This window comes from Haliaeetus albicilla, chromosome 5 (genome assembly GCF_947461875.1).
Source record: "Haliaeetus albicilla chromosome 5, bHalAlb1.1, whole genome shotgun sequence".
Taxonomy (NCBI): domain Eukaryota; kingdom Metazoa; phylum Chordata; class Aves; order Accipitriformes; family Accipitridae; genus Haliaeetus; species Haliaeetus albicilla.
Window position 1 is genome coordinate 2,224,324 of NC_091487.1, and position 22,016 is coordinate 2,246,339.

Below are 22,016 nucleotides of genomic sequence, written 5' to 3' on the forward strand. Positions count from 1 at the left end.
GGTATGTCTCAGGGCTGCCCGTGAATGATCACTCTGGACAGTGCTTAAGGTTTACAAATATCTTAATTGGACCACTAATTATCTCACAAAAAGCATTTTTTCATTATGCAAAGAGGCAGTACTGTGATTTTAATAAACATTTAGAACTAAAATGAAGGTCTCTTTTATGTATCATCAAAGGAGGAACAAGATGACCAGAGGACACATACTTTACAAACAGATCAAGGCCACATGTCCTAACACATCAGCCTGGATGTTTAATTAATTCATTATTTAATAGATAGCTGATTAACTTAACAGGGAAGCCCTCTTACCATACTGCAGGGAGCAGACACAACCTCATATATACTAGTTCTTCAAGAATTTCTCTCCTTGTCTCTGACAGCACTTAAGTAAAACCAAATCTGTCTGTCGACATGACTAGCTGCAGAGGTGGAACAGCACACCTGGAGGCCACCAGCCTGCCCTGTCCTCATGCCCAAAGTCCACGACCCACTTTGGGCTGTGCCTCCCCTGGGGTGGTACATGCTCAGTACATCTTCAGGTTCACCCAGAGATGAAGAATTTGGTTGACATATTTGCCATGTAGGACACATAGTTGTGCCCACACTGGGTAGGAGTGAAACAGTAGAAAGGGCTCTTTTAGGAAAAGAAGGGTCACCATCACCTCCAGCCCAAAAGTATCGGCCATCTCCTCCATCCAGCCCTTCTAGTAGAAATTCAGAGCAGTGCAGCCAGAGAATAAAGTAAAATACCTCCCCCCCCAAATAACAACTCACTTCACTGCACAATACTACCTCCAGGGGGAAGATGAAAAGAGAGTAAGCCAGAAGTGACAGATGTTACATCTCTTACTGTACTGATACTGATTTTAGGGGGATAAAGATAGCGTAAGAACCCATACTGAACAGAGCAGACCATACATCACCTAAAGCCTTATTCTTCTTGCTTTGAATATAATATTTAAGGCAGAGAATAAGATCGCTTACAAAGACTAACACACTCTCCTGATCCATCTCTCTTTTTTGCTTACCATAAGCCTATTTTACTGGGTTTTTTTGTTGCTGTTTTAACATCTTCTGCCTTCAGATTCCCCATGACTTGCACACAACACACACACAGAAGAGCCATCCTGCCTTTCAGTAACATTCGCCCAGGGTTGGTTTTATGGATGACAGGGCTTTTAGAGGGCAAATATTCAACATTTGAGTCTTCATTTCCACTGTTCAGTGACCTACTTTATGGAGATGTGTGGGGGCGAGGCTGCTAGGGCATTACTTCAGGTCCATTTATAAAAGATACTCAGGACATAAATCTATGCCTTTCTTGTTGAAAGTACAAAATGTCAAGGGAAAAATATTCCTACTAAACAAGTGCAATGCTGAGTATGCCAAGAGGCTGGCATGTCCCTTGCACGGCAACATGTCCCCTTCCAACCTGCTGGAGGGACAGAGGAGACCTAACCGTCTCCCTCCTTCCTTACGAGGTGGCACAGCCCCTCCTGCCTCACTCGGTCACTCCAGGAGGAACCTCATGCACGTCACGAAGAGAGAATTCTCCCCAAAACCAGCAAACAGACACAGCACGATATTAATATATCCGTGCAAGTCCTGGCATTTAGAAAACGCGTTTGTGCCTAGGCCTTATGTTCATAATTACCACAGCAGTAATGAATCTTGATGAATCAGTAATGACCTTCAAAAGCACACTGAAACTATTTCAGCTTCCACTTAATCGGGTAATGAAGTCATACAAATAGGCAGAATTTCTTTTAAGATGCTAAATAAGGCTGATCCCAAACACTAGTTTTTCTTCCCCCTTTCTGATTTTCTTGAGTGTTACAGGACAGTAAATTTAAGAGCTGACATCATTCATCACTGCCTGCAGAAATTGTGATGAGCTTATAGGTGCAGCCATCTAATGGATGTTTCCAATAAATCCCATCAATTTCCCAAATGATTCCCCGGTAAGTACAGATAATATAGCAGTTACTGTCTGCCAGATGGGCAATGCATGACTGCACAAACTTCACTGTCCACTTCACCCTGGCAAGCAGGTAACAAAGTTTGCATGCAACTGCCATCCATCATGCCAAACTCAGCTCTTACCCTACAATAATCCTCTCAGTTCTTTACCTGTTCGTAAGCTATGCACTAATAAGCTTGAAGAACACATTTCTTTTGGCCGACAGGCTGCTCCCTTGTCCATGAATCTGTTGGTTAGTGTTTCTATCCCTACATTCTTCAAGGGATAATTGAGGTGGGAAGGGAGCTCAGGAGGTCTCTAGTCCAAGCTCCAGCTCAAAGCATGGCCAGATGTGAGGTCAGACCAGGCTGCTTAGGGCTTCATCAGGGCTTCAAAACCTCCCGGGCATGGAGATCCCACAATGTTTCCTGCTCGGATGTCCTCACAGGGAAAAAGTTGCTCCTTATACGCAGTCTGAACTTCTCATTTCAGCTCACGCCCCTTGCCTCTCACCTTCCCAGTACACACTGGTGGAAAAGCCTGGCTCCATCCTCTCGATACATCCCTTACAGGCAGGGGACGGCTGCTGTTAGGTGCCCCAGGGCTGTCTCTTCTCCAAGCTGGACAAGCCCATTCCCCTAGCTGCTCTTGACCATCTTCACGGCCTCCGCTGTACTCAACTCAGTTTGTTGAAGCCTCTGCTACATCGAGGGTCCAAAACTGGACGTGGTATCCATTGGCCTCCATTGCTGCCATGGCACGTTGCTGCTCATGGTCATTCACTGCCTACCAGGACCCCGCGGAGCTGCTCCCTGGCCAGGCAGCCCCAGCCTGTACCACTGCAAGGGAAGAGCCCTCCACAACTACCTCCCCAAGCTCCTTGCGTTGCTCCAGCATAGGCATTCTGAAGTTAACTAAAAGTCCACAAAATTGCGCAAAATCATTTCAAGGGTTATCAAACAGTAAAAATAAATACTTCTGGTTTATACTTACAAAAGTGAGCAAAAAAGTGAAATATTCAAGGATCCCTGAACAATAACACAAATAGAAAATAAATAGCAAATAATAAAATAAGAACTAACTAAACCAAATAAAATTAGTGTTTTCTTCCCATCTCTCAAGGTTTGTGTATGTGTGCATTACGTTTCAGGGTGGGACACAGCAAAGGTGAACTGTGTAAAAATGCTGACTGCTTGTTCACTTACACACGCACAAATTTTGCGCCTCTATCAGTGAACACAACTCTCTGCAACTCATTTTCCAAACACACCTTATTTCCAGTCCACATCTCCAAACTATGCTTCACCAGTTTGGCTATAAAGATGCTACGAAAGACTGTGCTGAAGGCTTTACTAAAGTCAAGGCAAACAGCTTTTCTCTCCCTCTCCTTGCCCACAGAGACAGTCTTTTTATTGTAGCAGGCGACCAGGTTGGGTCAGGCACAGCCAGCTTCTGATAATCCATGCTGGGTGTTTCCAGTCACCTCCTGGTCCTTCACATGGACTGACATAGCTTGTAGGAGAACACGCTCCCTGACCTTCCCCGAGGTGAGGATGACTGGCCTGCACCCCCCTGCATCTCCTTCGTGCCTTCTTGGAAGATGGGCTAAAATTTCAGTTTTCCCAGTCTTTGTTAGATCTCTGTAGGTCACCATGACTTTTCAAAGATAACAAAGTGGCTTTGAAGTGACACTGGCCAGTTCCCTTAGATACCTCCTAGCCAGTCCCGTGGGCTTATATATGTCTGTTTTGCTTAAGTGGCCCCTAACTCAATCACATGGCTTTCCTTCCCAGGCTCCTCTCCAAACCACAAGTCAATCCTGTCTCATTGCCCTGTTGTACACAATATTCTTCCTGAAACACTTGAAGTGGGCAAACTTTCAAGACTCATGTCAGAAGCAATGTGGTGCTCAAGCGGGATCTATGGTACCAGTATTGTACTGAAGATGGAGGGCAGGCTCATGTATTAAAATCTAAATAATAATTTATCATGAAAGTTGTAAGAGAGACTGTTTAGCCATGGCATGTACTTGCAAAGTATTACTGACATTGTAAAATTTAGAGAATAGAACTGTGGATATACTCTTTGAGGCAAAAGTGTGCATTTAATCTTTTTGAAATAGTAGAAAGCATATACTTGAATGTGTTTGGTAAAAAGGGGTCAGAAGATGTCTATTAAACATTTTCCTTCCATGCTGTCCTGGTTTTCACAGGGATAGATTTAAGTGTCTTCCTAGTAGCCGGTACAGTGCTGTGTTTTGGGTTCAGTATGAGAAGAATGTTGATAACACACTGATGGTTTTGGTTGTTGCCAAGTAATGTTTAGACCAAGTCAAGGATTTTTCAGCTTCTCATGCCCAGCCAGCAAGAAGGCCGGAGGGGCACAAGGAGTTGGGAGGGGACACAGCCAGGGCAGCTGACCCAAACTGGCCAAAGGGGTATTCCATACTGTGTGACGTCATGCCCAGTATATAAACTGGGGGGAGTTGGCCTGGGGCAGATCACTGCTCGGGAACTAACTGGGCATTGGTCGGCGAGTGGTGAGCAATTGCATTGTGCATCACTTGTTTTGTATATTCTAATTCTTTTATTATTATTATTGTCATTTTGTTAGCATTATTTTTATCATTATTTTCTTCTTTTTCCGTCCTATTAAATTGTTCTTATCTCAACCCACGAGTTTTACTTTTTTCCAATTCTCTCCCCCATCCCACTGGGTGGGGGGAGCGAGCAAGCGGCTGCGTGGTGCTTAGTTGCTGGCTGGGGTTAAACCATGACACATACTATAAAAACGTTTTCCAGTGTGTTCTTTGTTGTCTTACTTCTAAACGGCATGCACCGCATGCCTTATCCCAGTGAATAACAAGCACAATCTGAGGAAAAGCACAGCAGCTCTTCATATAAAAGACAGGATGGATAGTAGATATAATACTGACACTATTTGCCACTGCATTTTAGCAGAAAATAGTATTCTGAAAACAGAAATGCTTTTCTTTATCCTTCTCCGTAGAAATCAACCAGCAACAACTCTTTTTTTTTTTCTGGTTGCAACTAATTTTTGTCAGGAAAAAAATTCTTCATTCAGAATGTTTCCTAGTTCATTTTATTAACATAGACTACCTCAGTTATTACAGTCGACTATTGGGGGGAAAATTCTATGAAATCTGTTGGTTACAAACCAGCTATTAGCAATGAGATAAAGAAAAGCAGGCAATTACTATTGTCTTACATATTCCTATTCCATAGTACAAGATATTTATTATCAAAGTAATAGCCAAGGCTCTAGCTCATCAAAGAGAGAGACGTTTCAATCACTGATCTGGAAATACACGTTACAGATACCTTAAACTTCTTGCTAATTGGGAATAGCATGATTCACCCACATGCAATGCGTAATCTTTAAGGAAAAAGGGCTCCTTCCTTCATACTTGGCACTTGCTGTTCGATTAGAGTAGCTGGATGGATTCAGTTTGGTTAACATAACACCCTCCTGTTTCTCCTTGTAATTTCCTACTAGCTATTTTTTCATGATTCTGACTGCCTTGAAGTCCTAAATAAAGGCCAAAGTCCTTTTATAGAAGCAAGACAGTAAAAGAAGACGCGTCTGGGTAAATCAGATCCTAGTGCATTTTGGGGAGAGTGAACCACATGCTACTTATTCAGGTTTCTGTTCTTTAATCAAAGCAACTCAGCCCTTGATCAAGGGTCTGCTAGGATATCTTTGTGGCGAGAAGTGCTCTGTATATACACTTTTTTTCCCTGAGTAAAGGAAAGCCATAGCTTGGCTGTATCAAAGTAAAACTGATATCAAAGAAAGCCTCCTTACCTGTACTGCTGGAGATGTTGACATCAATGCTGATATCTGATATGCCACCTCCCTTCAGAGACGCAACACATGTGTATGTCCCAAAGTCAGTGAATTTCAAGTCAATAATGTCCAGGTTTGTGGTGCCAGGTGAAACATCGGGGTCAGTCTGTGTGATGACCATCCTTTCAGAGCTTCGCAAGGGACGTCCATTTTTAAACCAGCTGAACGTAAGCTCTTCAGAAGGGATGGCTTCCACCTGGCAGGAGATTTTCACCTCTCGCCCAATCTGGATGTTGTCATCTTTGTGATATGGGTCAGGGGTGATCCAAAAGCGTCCTTTTTTTAAGGCTGAAATATGCAAAAAAAAAAGTTTACTAAAGTACAAATTTTGCACATTCAGACTTTGCAAAGACTTATGCTCACGCTTCACTTTATGCTTACATATGATTTTAATAGGGCTTGTAGTGATAGGACAAGGGGTAATGGTTTTAAACTAAAAGAGGGTAGATTTAGACTAGCTATAAGGAAGAAGTTTTTCACTGTGAGGGTGGTGAAACCCTGGCCCTGGTTGCCCAGAGAGGTGGTCGATGCCCCATCCCTGGAAACATTCAGGGTCAGGTTGGACGGGGCTCTGAGCAACGTGGTCTAGTTGAAGGTGTCCCTGCTCATGGCAGGGGGGTTGGACTAGATGAACTTTAAAGGTCCTTTCCAACCCAAACCATTCTATGATGCTCGGGAATACACTGAAACTTCCAATGCACACATTTAGCACATGGTTAATTTTTTTGTAGGATCAAATCTTAATCAATTATCATCACAGAGTATACATTGCTAAAATACTTGTCATTTCCTAAATGAAAAATAAGAAGTCACAGCACCTAAATTAGTTTGAGCTGCTGGCAACTGAAGAGTAACCAAAAAAATTCATGAACATTCAGTGTTTGTTATCTGTCTCTGGAGGTATTTACAAGCCCTTCCTCGCCCCCATGCTATCAGAGCACTGAGAGAAGAGAAAATAGAGATATCAACCTAACATCACTAATACAACCAGCGGTGTCATCTCCAATCTATCCGGAAAACAACCACAACCATGCAAAATAGCTTTATGTCAGCTGGTTAAATGAGAAGAGGTAAGCACATGCCTGAAGCTACAGCCTGCCCTGGTTTACATACACTGCTCCTTCCCCAGGGCAGCCTGGAGGGCTCCCTTGGTCCCCGCGGCTGCCCGGAGCCTTACCCCACCGAACTGCGGAGCCTGGTCCAGGTGGGGAAACTGCTGCCAGCTCTAAAAGGTAAGGGGGCTCAAAGTACATCTTTAGGCAACGGTCAACGGGAAAAGGCAAAAAGATGCTCTTCAGAGGTGTCACCACGCAGGACAGCCCATCACGAGCACCTTGGTTGCGCTTCCCCAGCTGGGTCTTGTCAGATGAGGAAAACCCATCCTGTACTTGCAGGAGAAACCTGAGGCTGAAGGTTGCACACATAACTGAGAGCAGAACATGATCATTTAGAGAGGCACTCTGTATCCCAAGGATCTCTACCTGCATCCAAGACTATTGTCCTGGTTTCAGCTGGGATAGAGTTAATTGTCTTCCCTGTAGCTAGTACAGTGTTCTGTTTTGGGTTCAGTATGAGAAGAATGTTGATAACACACTGATGGTTTTGGTTGTTGCCAAGTAATGTTTAGACCAAGTCAATGATTTTTCAGCTTCCCCTGCCCAGCCAGCAAGAAGGCTGGAGGGGCACGAGGAGTTGGGAGGGGACACAGCCAGGGCAGCTGACCCAAACTGGCCAAAGGGGTATTCCATACTGTGTGATGTCATGTCCAGTGTATAAACTGGGAGGAGTGGAGGTGGGGGGATTGCCTCTCGGGGACTAAGTGGGCATCAGTCGGTGGGTGGTGAGCAATTGCATTGTGCATCATTTGTATATTCCAATCCTTTTATTATTACTATTGTCACTTTATTATTGTTATTATTATCATTATTAGTTTCTTTTTTTCTGTTCTATTAAACTGTTCTTATCTCAACCCACGAGTTTTACTTTTTTTCCAATTTTGTCCCCCATCCCACTGGGTGGGGGGAGTGAGTGAGCGGCTGTGTGGTGCTTAGTTGCTGGCTGGGGTCAAACCAGAACAACTGTTTAAGGCTGCAATATAAATTAATTTAATTCTCTAGCCCACAGCAAAGCAGAGATCAGGTAGCCTCAGGGTTTCAGATGGGAACCCCAAGGCAGACGAGGTTTTTGAGGCCATCTCAAAGGCAGGCTCAGCGCTCAGGAGAGCCCTACACCCATGCAGGGGCACAGTAACTCTGGAAAACATTATTTCCCACCATCTTCCTGGTGAGACCAGCATCTTTTACTAGCATTTGCTCATTAGTCTCCTGCACAAGAGTAAAACAATACTGCAACTCACTTACCTGATTTTTCTTGTCACTCTCTAAATGAGCATAGAACTATCACCATTTACATCAATAAAGTGATTGCTCTAAAGCAGTGTTGGTATGATACTTATTTTTGAAAGAGTGCTTCAGAATTAGCCGTTAAGTCTTTCAGATACACATATATTTTGATGTACTGAATATAAAATGCTACTTATACAATCGCAAGATCCCTCTCCCCCTATATATGTGTGCATAAGTATATATGTATGTTTATATATGCTCTCTCCAACTGGAAAGTCCCACAATTAAAATACCAGTTAGAAATGTTACAAGCAAATACCCAGGTTGAATGCAAGCACTGGAAGACATATTTAAATCCATCATTTCTTGTCATCATGCTGACTTCTATTCTAAAAGTTTTCCAAGTTTCCCTGTTTTCTCACACTCTCTGCCCCCTTATCCACGCACAGTGCCCCACACGTGGAGCATTTGAGTAAAGGACCCATTTGCAGCACCCTCCTTTCTGCCCTCATATATTTACACACTTACAGCCAACGAAGCGTGACGTCATTACAAACGGCAAAGGCTATGAGCTGAAAATTTCCCTGGATCCCATACTTTGGGTAATATGTACTTTTCACTTGCTGCATTCAGAAAGTGTAACAACATCAAATACAAAATAGATGAATAAGGCACCAAGCATGCTAAGAAAGCACGGTGCTTCAGCTCCTTACATCTCTACAAGTGGCGAAAATGCTAATTCAGACTCAATTTTGTTGGCTCAGTAGCTCCTTGAACAAAACAACTCTTGGGAGCTTGCAAATGCCATGCTGAATTAGCACTTTCGCAACTTCGAAAAGAATTAACATTTAATGAATAATTAGGGTTTTTTCAATGTGGGAAAAGAAGCATAAAATCTGGCTACTTGTGGACACCCCCTCACACACGGTGTGAGAAACTTCTTCCATTGAGGAAGCCAGCCCTTTTAATTACAGAATGAAAAAACTGTTACATTTGCTGTGCTGATCAGGTATGGCAAGAAAGGAGTTTGTCTGGGTGCTGCTGTTTAGTTGTAACTGTGTATTCAAGAATTCAAGTGGCTGATGTGTTTTTAAGAATTTATTATTATTTCATTTATTTAAGAAAGTTTCGTGACTTTTACCAAGATTAAGTTTGCACCAAAACGTGCTAGTCTTTACTGAGCATCTCTCACTTGCTTTTAAAAGCTGCAGCCCGTTCCCCAGGAAGCAGAATGAACACGCGCTTTGATTCAAGAGCATGAACTATACATTGTATGACAGCGAAACTGCCACAGCCAGTAACTTTGAAACATGAGCTGAACTTTTTTGTTTGAAAATGGAAGAACAATGCTTACATACACAAAAAACAGTAAATATATTATGCAAATAATTTCCAGACAGGGAAAAAGAAAAAAATAACTCAGTAGGCATGATGAGCAGCACATTTCAACCAGAATTAGTTGCTAATAACCTCAATAAACTATTTTTATTTCTGAATTTTTCTCCTTTGCTTTGAGTGCTCATATAGACCATTTCATCAGCTTCTCATTCTTACAAAGGAACAACAAGGTCTAATAGAAAAGTCACATGAACTTTCATCTCTCCTTCGTTACGGCTAGTGCCACAATACCGTCTGCAAGCTAAGATAAGGGGTACAGAACCTCCAACTTTGGGCCATAAGCCACTTACTTCATGGGCTGGGAAGGGCTCCACGCTCTGTCTCATGGACTGAATTACAAAACCAACTAAATTTTGTGTCTGTTGCCTGTTCGTTTGGTTTTATGCAGGCTGTGTTAGGTACAAGAAATAACTGAGCTGGATCATCCACTGTCCTGATCTGCTACAGCAAACTCTAACCACCGAAGAGCTGTGCAGAGCATACACCCGAGCTAAGTATTTTTCCATACATCCAAATACAAGGAGTTCAGAGGAGGGCTGTGACTCAGTGCACTACATGGAAAAAGTTAAGGGAGTTTCTATAAATTCTGAAGTGAAGGAAAAAGTCTCTTTGCTCTATTCCCTTTCCTCCTCCCTTCCCCCAAACCAAGCCTCTTAATGTCTCTTAAGCCATGTGAACGTACACACTATATTCATCAGTTACAGCCATGAAATCCCCACATCAAACAATCCAACTGTGTAACTACAACCTATGATTGAAAGTCAATGTACTGTTTTCATAACCTCATTCTCCAAGACTCCAAAAACTGCACGGCTATCAGCATTTTCTTCTGTCAACAACAAAATCAGCAGAAAATTTGACTTTAAAATACAGTGTCTTTTCAGAGTTAAGATCATTAAACAACCCATATCTGTAAATACCTAATCTCACTTGGCACCAGAATAAACACAGTGATCTCTACAATTAACCTGTGTCTCTCGGAATTTCTAATGCGCCACCAAAGCACATGAAAATCACCATCTGTACCTGGAAGATATCCCCAAGAAATCAACCGCAGGTGCCCGAAGACACCTGATAGCTGCAGACACGTGGAGCTGGAGGGCAGTGGAAGCGGGGAGCAGCATGGAGCCCTGACGGGCAGACACGCTCCTCTCTGACCTGGGAGCCGGGACCACGGCCAGAACTGTCCCAGGCACGATAGTGCCGAGTTGCTCAATATTTGGCCCAGAAGTAGCCCAACAAACAGAGTGCCTCTCACTGGAATTCCTGGTGAGCTTGCTCCACCATTCATTGTCAAGGATGGAAAGCACTGCAAGATGCAGTACTGCCGCCGCTCCTGAGCAGTTGCAAACCTCCCTTCCCCAAATCCCGAAAATGGCAGTAGCAGCTACGGTGCTACAGCATCCTAGGAGGTAGAGCTCTTTGTAGGAAAGGGAACCTGGATCTCCCGCTCCAGACTGATGAGACTCCAAATCCCTTCACATACTGGAAACTTCCTGACCTACCGGGTGAGAACCCCTTCCGAGTAGATGAACCACTCTCGGTTACGCTGCGATGGAGCAGAGCACTGTGAAAGTCAGAGTTTAGGGCACTCTTGGCCGGCAGAGGCAGGAGGGGGTGGGATGACCCTGCTCAGGTTTTTGAAAGAAAAGTTATTACAGCAATGAAGGGCCTCGTTAAGCTAGTCTCAGGCCCTGGACTAACAGGGGTGCCCTTGGGAAACCGACATGGGGTCAGTAGACTCCAGAGTGACTGTGCCTTCAGCAGTCTTGGGAATACAAAGCTGTTTCTTTGCAGGCAAGAAGGTGTAGAGTCTTAGATACACATATGCTAGACGTGGTCTCCAAAATGACTTCAGACCTGATGGATTTACATTGTGTGTCATATACTGATCTCTAGGGAACACCTGATTTGAGCCTGATACAAATCCAGCAGGTAATGGAAAAGTGATTACTTTATGTATTCTGCACACACATTTGCATTCACAGTCAATCCCCCTAAAACATTGGTTTGGATTGTCCTCATGTGTAGGTTCTTGGACCATAATTTCCAGGCATCCCCCTACATAACGTCAAGTATATTGAAACATGCAATGAATTCTGACTCTGGCTTTTCCATGTATTATCAGTTATGTTTGAGGCATCATCAGAGGTTTCCATAAGGTTAGATATAGCAAATAAGAGACACAAGGTTAACCAGCAGAATGCAGACGTGTTAACCACAGCTGCTTCCCAGCAGAGATTTCAGAACATAATCAACACAAAGGGCTACAAAATAGCAGCAAATGTGCAAATAAGTCTGTAAGTGTACTTTGAGACTCAAGAAAGTGCCAGTCTTTCTCCAAAGAGGCCCCAAAGAACTATGATGTGATCAAATAAACAAAGATGAAACAATTTTTTCCTCAAACTCCTCACAAAACTGTCTTTGCCCTCCCTCATTAATTACATTTCAAAGTAATAAAACGCATTTCAGTATCTCAACCAAGGTCTATTTGCATTCATCAGGTTAAGTCGTATCTTCCCACCCCGATCAACCCAAAACACTCCTTTAATGCATCAAAACGTTCATATCTCATCAATGCACATTTCATGACATATAAATGGCATCAAACACCATAACTGAATACATTAGGTGCTGCACTATTTGCAGGCTTTGACATAATAACTATTGGCCACTGGCTGCTTCCTAAGCTGGCACAGGACATTGGGGAATGCGCGGCTTTGTGTTTGCTGATGTTTGTGTCTGTGTGCAGCCTGCGGCAACAGCAATATTTAGTTACTAGCGGTAACTGCAAATTACTGATTGTAACCTTAACTGAGCAGTCGGATGCCACATGAGGTCCAGCCTCTGTGCACTCACCAGAAGTGGCTTCGACTAGCTTTGATTCTTCCCCTTCACTATTTTGTTACGGCTCGTGAGCAATTTTGTTTTAACCTGTTTTCAGTGAACAAGACGAGAACGTCACCTGATAATCTGCCAAGATCTAAAGACCTGCATGTGTCTTGGAGCACCACGAGTACATTTTGGAGGTTTGGTGAACTCAGCATCCAGCACGCCACTTGTTTCTGAGCACCCAGCACTGGCATTCTATCAAGTAAGTGCCAATACCTTCACCTCCAGAGCCAGCTCACTTCGAGGATCCTCCAAAACTGCTGGGGGTTCTGTGTTTCAGCTGCATCCTCAGGGTCAGGCAAGGCAGCAATCCTTTCTTAGTGTTCAGATGTTACTGGCCCCTTGATGTTTCCTTCTCACATGCATGAAAAAGAGTTTGTGCTAATGCGAAAGATCTTGACTTTATTTTTAAGGCCAATGGCCTGCAGAGAAACAGCAAAGAAAAGACCAAAGATCTGATCCAATGTTCACCACAGCGAATGATGGTCCTTCCGTGACTTCTATATGCTTTATGTTAAGCCCTTTTCCAATACTTCTGTTTCACTTCAAAGGAAAAAAAAGCGGAAAAAGCACCGTGGGAACAGCTGGCTTGGGAAGTGAGCTGCAAACCCCAGCTTCATTCTCCAGAAACTCCAGTCTGTTAATCCAGACATAGACTGCTTGCTTTAAAAGTCTGAGAAGCAACTCTCCACATTACTGCTGTGATCTTTGTACCAAAAGATGATTACTGGGATGATTCATTGGTTCTTGAGAGAAAGATGTAAGGCAGGCGGCGGGTAAAGAAAGTCAACTCTTATCACCAGCTCTTGCTTCAATCACACCAGGTCCCTCATCTCCTTAGAGCCTTACAGATGGGAAAAGCAATCCTGCTTTCACACAACTGCAATTCAAAAGATTCACAGCCTTACAACAAAGATTTTAGATAGTCCCTAAAAGACTCGTAAAGTGTATTCATAAACCTAAACCTTTTTCCTAATCTGTCAAGACACCTTGAGAAGCCAACTTTTCTCACTGCATGCTCTTGCTCATACTTGCAGTCTTTGCTGGTTACCAGATTTTGTAGAGGAAAATAAAAACTCAACTTCCTTCCCCTCAAGGAGCAATTCACTGATTTTGCTTGCAGCTGTAGAGGTATCAGACACAGCTCATCTGTGCCTGTCCAGGTTTAAGGCACCAGCTTTGTAATATAGAATTTCAGCAATAAATAAATACAGCAGTCGGTGAAATACACAAGTTCAACATACAGAATGGATGCATTTAATATATGGGGTGTCAGCACCCAGATCTGGTTTGGTGGTTTCTGTGACTCACACATGATCTTTATTAAATCACAAGTATCCCACCACTGAAAAATAAGGAAAAAATAAAATTACTTGGTTCGCTGTCATTAAAGGCACACAAAAATGTATAGTAGTACATCAAGTGATGTTTTACTGCAGGAATGCTGAATTATTTATGTTCCCCTGAAATAATCTGTTTCAAACCTCAAACAGCAGAGAAAAAGGCACATTTCTACTTATGTCATTACTCTGATGCATCATTTCTGTGACCTGAGCTTTGCTGTATTACAACGACACATGTAACTAATTGCAAAGCAATCACAAACTTGGACTAATGTGCAGATCGTCTCTGTTAAGTGAAAAAAGATCTGTGTTTAAGTTGGGGGATCACACGCTACCAGCTGACCAGGAGTCTGTAACACTGGTTTCCCATGAGATAGGGACCATCCCACCACGTTCCCTTGCAACACAGGCAAAGGACAAAACAAACACGATTACCTCTTGATGCTTCCTTAGCCACCTGTTTGTCAAAGCTATCATCCAACATGACACAACTGGGCTGGGTTTCAGGTTGTTTGTCTGAATGATTAAATGAATGAATGTATGAAAACAAAGGAATCTATGCCAGTACCACACCTCGGGAACTGCGCTACAGTCCATATTGTCCGGTTTATTTATTTTTATGTGAAAGCCCAGCATAAATGGATCTCTGTACTAAATAAAAAGGCGTTCCCACTGAAGGAGGACTCATGGAAATCCTTCTCTGATGTTTCTTTCTTCGTTAATATGTCTACCTCTATCAAATCAACAGAAGCAAAAAAAGTTCCTCTCATAAGCTCCAAAGAAACATGAAGTCTTTTTTTATTTTGGCTGTGGGCAACAATGCTGCACTGTCTTCAGTATTCTACAGGATATTGCCTTAAACTGCATTATCAAACAGCTAAGCCGAGTAGAGACAATTTAACAACTGTCCAAAATATCTTTCTCACTAGTGAATATCACGGTGTAGTTCGTTAAACTTCATTCTGTTACATTAAAATACGTTTTGACATTATTGTGTGTAAGAAGCACTGAAAACTCAAATTTGCTTTTGCCAACCAACAAAACACTTGAAAGGAAAATAACAAAAAGAAAATCATTCAGTATTACAGTCTTCTAGCCTAATTAGAAAACAGAAGAGCAAATCCATACTCCACGTAAAAAAGTTTGCAGATATCAGCTCTCCATAATGAAAGTTTATCTGGATCATGACATTTGTACAGTCTGCTCATCAATTCTGGACACAGACGAGCCTACTCTGAAGTGTCCTGTAGATAACCACCTCTGTTCCTTTCTGATGAATGACTATCGTCCATCATACTCAGCACTGTTATAGACATGCAACCATGTATGGAAAATTTCAATAACAAACAGCAGACCACATTTACAAATGGAATGCTTTTTAAGGCCACACTATTCTGTGGTGAATGACACAGCCACGTCAACATCTGATGCAAAGTAAAGTCTCAGCTCAGCCTCAAGTCCAAACGTACCCGAGATCCAACCTGGACATGTGCTTCATGCCATACTTCAATGAAGCAACCTGTAGCCAGGTCAGGGTAGAAAACTTTGCTCTAGTGAAACTGGACCTCATGATGTGTTGGTGGTTTTGAATTTGGAGCATGGTGTGACTCTTGGACAATAAAGAATAGGAAGCTTTACTAATGGGATGCAGTTGTTGAAATGGTAATTTTATTGGATAAAACCTCTATGTCCAGCTGGTGCTTTAAGAAGTCAATTTTCCAAATAGTAAGGGAAATAAGATTAATGGATTTGGGGGAATAATATAAACTGGGGGGAAAAAAAAAAAAGTATGCCCAAATTCAGCGTTACTTAAAGAAGAATCATTTAAGAAAGGCTAAAATAGATAGTTAAAGGCTCGTACATCTGCTGGTGACTAATTAAAATAACGGAGAGAGAAAAGAAAAACTGCAGTTCACAGTTCCATCTGCAGTTCCTCATTGTCACTGTGCACTAAGCACTTCTAATTAGAGAGCACACTGGCCACAAATTGAGTAGCAGCAGCCTTGGGTGCCTGAGCTCTTCCCTCTGGATATGCCAAGGTTTCTGCAAGTCCTTCTGTTTCCTCCTTCCACTGTTCACCTCTGATTTTTTGTGCTATTGTAACACTCAGCTGCTGTAATCACAGCATTTTGTGGGTTCTTTTAATCAAATAGCGGCTGAGAGGCAACAGATCCTTCTTTCTATCCAGCTTTTGCTTTTTGTCTCTGAACAATCTTGAAAACCATCCTGCTCCACAGATCACAAGAAGCCATCCGCTCCCTGGGGTGTTTAAACTAGGTCTCAAATAATAAGTCACGATAGATGCGGCCTGGCAGGGTCTGCAAGATCTACCATACAGACCAATTCAGCGCACATTTCAATGTCTTTCAGTAAGAACCCTCCCTGGTCATTCCTGGAACCAAGCAAAGCAATACCCCCCCCCGCAAACCAGAATTGTGCAAATCTGCCAATATGTGCTTTGTCTTCCAGCCAGTTCACAGGACCTAGAAACTCTGAGAGTGAGCACCTTGCGTCCAGCCATGGGCTTCATCTTTTCTCTTACAGAAGTACCAAACTGGATAAAAAGAAAGTGGACGGGGTAGATCCCTCAATATCTTCTGCACAGCACCAGCCCACAGCATTTTTTGAATTAAATACTCAAAGTATTGCCAACTTGCCCGCACAGCAGTTGCGTCTATTTTGTACCCTGTTATTCAGACTCATTCTTGGCTGAAAGGGGACCACCAGGTCTGCCAAGGTCAGCATCATACTGTTGTTTTATTTCTCCTTTAGCAGAGAAAGCTTTCTTACCTTATGGCTCATCGCTACAACCCTATAACTGCTTGGTCCACTGCTGAGATATAGAAACTTTCTTATTCTGAAAGGAGGTCTGCACATTTGCTCAGAATTAAAAAGTCAGTCTAACATCAAATAAAATCACCCATAAACTCCGCACAGAGCTAGCTTCACCTGCATTAGCAGCAAATAATGCTATTTGATGTTTTCACATAAGAGAACTCTCTCTAGCAGAAAATATGCCTGCTGAGCGAGTAGGCAGGGGGCACCTTGTTTGGGTCATAAGGAGAACATTAAAAAGTAGCATAACTACATAAACATTCACAGAGCTTTTCAGGAGAATGCACCAAGGCTGACCACACTCAAAATTCAAATTTCTTAGATAGGGTATTTAAGACTCTGCAAGATAACTGTGACAAAATTATGCTGCCTGAATGTTCCCCATAGTTACCTTTCTATCCAAAGACAGACTTGAAGTAAAGTCTTGCTAAAAAAAGACATATATTCTCAGGATTTTACCAACAGTTCATTTTGCTTCTGTCAACATGGTTTTAGCTTAAAGTTTTTTAAAACCTTAACTTTTGGTAGCTATCAGAACAATTAAGTTGTCAAGCATCTTCTACTAGAGCATCTCCAAACTTTTTAATATCAAGTAATTATTTGGCACTTACAAGACCAGATGCATTCCCACTTTCAATTTAAATGCAAATACTGTGGAGAGATTTCAGGTTTTGTCTCTATTTTTATAAATGCTTCTAATTTTTAAAAGAAAAGGATTTATTATTCTGGAGATGCCATGTGGCAGGTGTCTGTTTTTACGTGTGCTCTAGTTAATTAGGTCCTATTTCTAACACTGCTTTTCTTTTGAAGGAAGGGGAGGTGTATACTTCTTTGTAATGAAGAAGATTTCAGTTTACAAGTTACTCGGTATATGATCCATTAAATAGATAAAGCCGAGATCAAAGTATGTGAAACACAGCATGGTTTCTCTTTTAACTGCTTTTAGAAGTCAATATTCAAGAGAAATAAGCATCATCAGAAAAGCAAAAAGATATAGGTTCATAGAAATATTCAGGTAGGAAGGGAGCTCAGGAGGTTGCTAGATGAATCTCCTGCTCAAAGAAGGGCCAGATGTGAGCTCAGACGAGGTTGTTCAGGGCTTGAAACCCTCCAGGGATGGGACTGCACAACCTTCTGCCCACGGTTCCCTGCTTGTGAAAACCAGGAGTCGTTCCAGGTGTCACACCAGTATAAAGCTGATTTGAGGACAGAAACTGCAGTGTCCTAGCAGGGACCATCTGCCCAGTAGAAGGCTGCTTTCATCTCTGATTTTAAGCAGGTGCAGATAATTATTCAAACGCATCAAGGTGGGTACATGAGGGTGAAATAGCAAAAAATGAATAAAGGCTAATGAATAAGCAGTGGTGACAAATTGGCAGCTGGCATTTAGTGCTTTCTGAAACCCCCAGCAGAAGAAAGGGAAGAAAAAAATACAAAACCAGACCATTTCCCATGCTACAAAATCCAACACTGTTACAGCTTGCCAAGACAACGTACTGCATGCAATCCTGGCCAGACCCGTGGGCTCAGGGCTGCCCGTCCCACACGCTGCCCATCTCACGGGCAAACGGGAACTTCGTAAGTCTTGTCACAAGCCAGACAAGAATTGGGATATAAATTAAACAATTCAGAGAAGCTGACACAATCCCCAGTGGGCTGTGCACTTGCCAAACAAATTATAAATCCTCTGCACATTACAGCTGGGTGTTTTCCAGGGCCAACGCCTTTATAAAGTTTAATTCTTGTGCCAAAGCTGTCAAAAAAAATATAGCCTTGCTGAGTTTTCCTGGGTGCCCAAAAGTAATATAATGCAAATCTTCACTCTTCTCTTTGCCCACACACTGCTAACAAAACTCAGCACACAGTACTTGCTTTTCTTCCAAAACCTAGAGCAAACCCCCAGTTTCCAAGGCTTCCACACTGGATTGTCCCCATCTCCTGCTTCTTGTGTGGCTCAAGAGCTTTATTTGACTGCAGGATTTCATTAGAGCCTGGATTTGTTCCAACATGGGATGCATTTCCCTTCAACACTTTGTTTTTATTCCACAGTTCAATGCCTCAAAAATTAATCGGGTTCCTATAAAACTTTCCAAAATGATTTGTTGGACTGGGCAGACACCTACCAATCTCATTCACAGTTGCCTGACGCAATACCAATAAGTACCTCAAAACACATTTCAAGGTCATCAAAGTATCTTGGTAACATCAGAAGAAAAGATTGTGCACTGTTCTTTCACCTCTTCTCTTCCTCTCCCTTCAAGATGAGACAAAACTTTGAAAAACTCTTTTTTTTTTCCTGCCAAAATAGTAACGTTAAGAGTACACAAACCTCATGAGGTATTAATTGGCCAAGATCTAATACAATATTAAACTATGACACCACACCCCTGCCAAAAAAATGTATCATGCATTAGGAGTTAAAAATTGTTGGCCAACCAACAGTAAGGGTAACTTTTTTTCCTTGCCCCGGTGCAGAAAGAATGTGGATAGCTGATGCAGCTACAATGCAAGGGTCAGAAGGAGAGAAATCAAATGAATACTACCTCTTGAAATCCCTTCTGATATATCTTTATAGATATGTGGTGCCCAACAGGCACACATGATGTTTCACAGAGCAGCAAACTTATTTAAAAATAAAATTTCTGTACACAAAAATTCTGAGAAGTCCTAATGAAAGGGCAGAAGAATCAATAAACCATCTACATTTTTATATGGAAGCATTTTATGAACTCGTCCATGATACACTCCAGCCTGGGAGAGACAGCACATGCCCAAGACTGCTATTGCAGATAATAAAAATAAATGAACTTATTAAACTCTGAAGCTCAACTTTTTTACACATGCATTCTCAGAGCTGTAAACTTTTAGGATAGCGCACTGGTAACTTATGGCTGTAGCAACACACTGGATATGCTGCAAGATCAGGTTTTCTAGGCTAAAATCTTGTCTCATCGAAATCATATTCACAGGGTGCATCTCTTGGTGGAAGAATTGGAATTGGCGGGCTTTTTTTTTTTTGGCTTAAACTGTACTTATGCTTAAAAAGCTGGAGGAGGCCCCGGAAAGATGCCTGCAGTGGTGCTGACTCCTGTAGGCGAGCGGGGAGAGCTGGCGTGGGGTGGGAGACCAGGCTGGTGCCCAGCCTCCAATTTACAGAGCTATTCTTCATCCTCATCCAGCGCAGGGGTCTCTCCCAAAGCCCTTTTGCAAACATTTTTGAAAGGTCCATTTAAACCCCACACCAGAAGAAGGTAGTTTGTCTTGTCCAACAAGACACAGCAGAACCTAAGCAAGGTGGCGAGTGCTGTTAAAACAAAGAGTTAAGCAAATTGCTTAAGATTAGGAAAAAAAGAATAGACCTTGGCATAACCTAAGAGGGAGGACAGAGAGAGCCACTGGCAGGGCGAAGGTGCCGAACTGCCACGGTGGTTCAGCAAAGGCAAAGCCCAGCCGTCCATTCTGGCACGGCATTTGCAGAGCTTGCCTGGTGTCACTCCACAGCAAAGCTGCTTTCAGGGGATGGCAAACCCACCACAGGCACATTACGATGGCAATGAGAGAAGATCTCAATGTCAGAGCACTGAAATAGGGGAAGAGGCTGCTGGGAGGGTGCTGGAAGAAAGCTATCAAAATTGCAGGTGGAGCTGGTAATTTTACAAAAAAAGAGATTATACAAGAGATGAGATGAAATGGATGCCTGGGATAGACAGCTGGATTCGATGACCCAGGAGGGCCCTTCCAGTCCTATTCTGGAATATGAATTTCAGAACCTTGGCACTCTCACGAATTCACTCTCGCTTTCTAGCCTGCCCCAAGGAAAGCACAACCATCAACGGATACTGAAAGCCAGCACGGGGGCTGCTGAATTTCCACCTTAACCGAAGCATCCCGGGGAGCTCCTCTCTGCCAGCCTCCCGCAGCACCCGCGGCCACGCAGCTCCACGCGTGGCGAAGCTCCACGCGCCGGCACGGCCCCTCATTAGGAAGTCAACAGCGGTCGGCACTTCTGCGTGGTGTAGTAATGCCCGTTTTATGCGTATGGATATTTGCCAAGGCCTTCGGCTTTCTCCAGCCATGAAATAAGCACTAGTATAATCGGTCTGTTGTGAGACCTTCGCAGAATACAGAGAGAGGGAAAAGAAGGAGGAAAAAAAAAAGTCCTTCTGCTGGTTGCACAGAAAACCCAACGTTTTAGACCCGGCATGCTGGAGCCAGCATCCCCACCCAGCGCTCCCACCATCACAGATGCTGCCAGCTAACGATCACCCGTGTCAGGTCGACACATCGCTCGGCCGCTGGCCGGCATCCAGCAGCTGCACAACTGCCAGGGTGACCTGCCGGGTGCTGCCAAAACCCAATTTCCACCTTTCGGATAAAACTTGTGAGCCTTGCCTCTCTTCTGGCACTTGGCATAAGCCCGTGGGGGCCCCGCTCACATTTCAATTAACAGTATTTGAGGATCTTCGAGGGGTGACAGCAGAGGTGCTGATGTGTAACCAGACAGGCTTATTTTTATCCTTTACTTCATGCAACTGCTCTGAACCAACAAGGGAATTTCCTAAGAAAAAGCTCTGGGATAAACAGAGCCGTTGCAGGAAAGCAGAAGGGTAAAGCAGGTGTGCGAGAAAGGACATCAGTAATACCAGATTAGAGGATTTTTTATTTTTTTTAAATCTATTAGAAAAGCAACAAAAATTTCATTTATTTCACAATCTGTGTCTTTTCTTTTTTTTTTTTCCAACTTTCCTTTTAGCAGTCACTACCACACAGTTCACACACACTTTTTAAAGACATAATGGAATAGGTACTTCCAGCAATCTCAGCCTTAAAACGCATTTCCTCAGAGTGCTTTTTGTTCAGCAAAAGCTTTTGTGCTAATGTTGAGCACAGGTCATTATTTTATATTTAAACTGACAGGGAATCCCACCCCTTTGAAAAATTAACTCCAAACATTATGCTTCTGCTTCACAGAAGGGAAAAGTCACACAGTCAGAGTCAATTGGCACTAAAAAAATGTTGCCATTAGAATGGAAGAGACGAAGTGATCTATTTAAAGAATGTAATGGGAGAAGTTGCTGATGAGGCAACAAATCCGAGTTGGTGCACACTGACACCCTTCCAAATCATTTCAGTGCTCCGTACTTTAAAGACCTGTAAAACATTTCTCTGGCTCTACTTGTTTCCCAAGCTAATGCACAAGTGCCCTTCAAAGATGCTACCCAGCATTTTTGCTCTCTTACTGGACAGAGAAGCCACCTTACATCCCTTCATCATCAAAACCCTTTAATTCTTCATTGACATACTGGTAGCTACAGAGATTTTAATTTCATTCCCCCCTTCACAGTGTCTTTGGAATATTTGTTCTTCCATG

At 42.8% G+C, this 22,016-nt stretch overlaps 1 protein-coding gene across 1 annotated transcript in view; it reads right to left on the reverse strand.

Annotated features, from left to right (window-relative positions):
* MDGA2 (MAM domain containing glycosylphosphatidylinositol anchor 2) overlaps positions 1–22,016 on the reverse strand; it is a 382,087-nt gene that overhangs the window by 132,524 nt on the left and 227,547 nt on the right. The window contains exon 7 of the mRNA XM_069783014.1: positions 5,791–6,120. Within this exon, the coding sequence (XP_069639115.1) occupies positions 5,791–6,120 (330 nt within the window). The remainder of the gene's footprint in view (positions 1–5,790; positions 6,121–22,016) is intronic.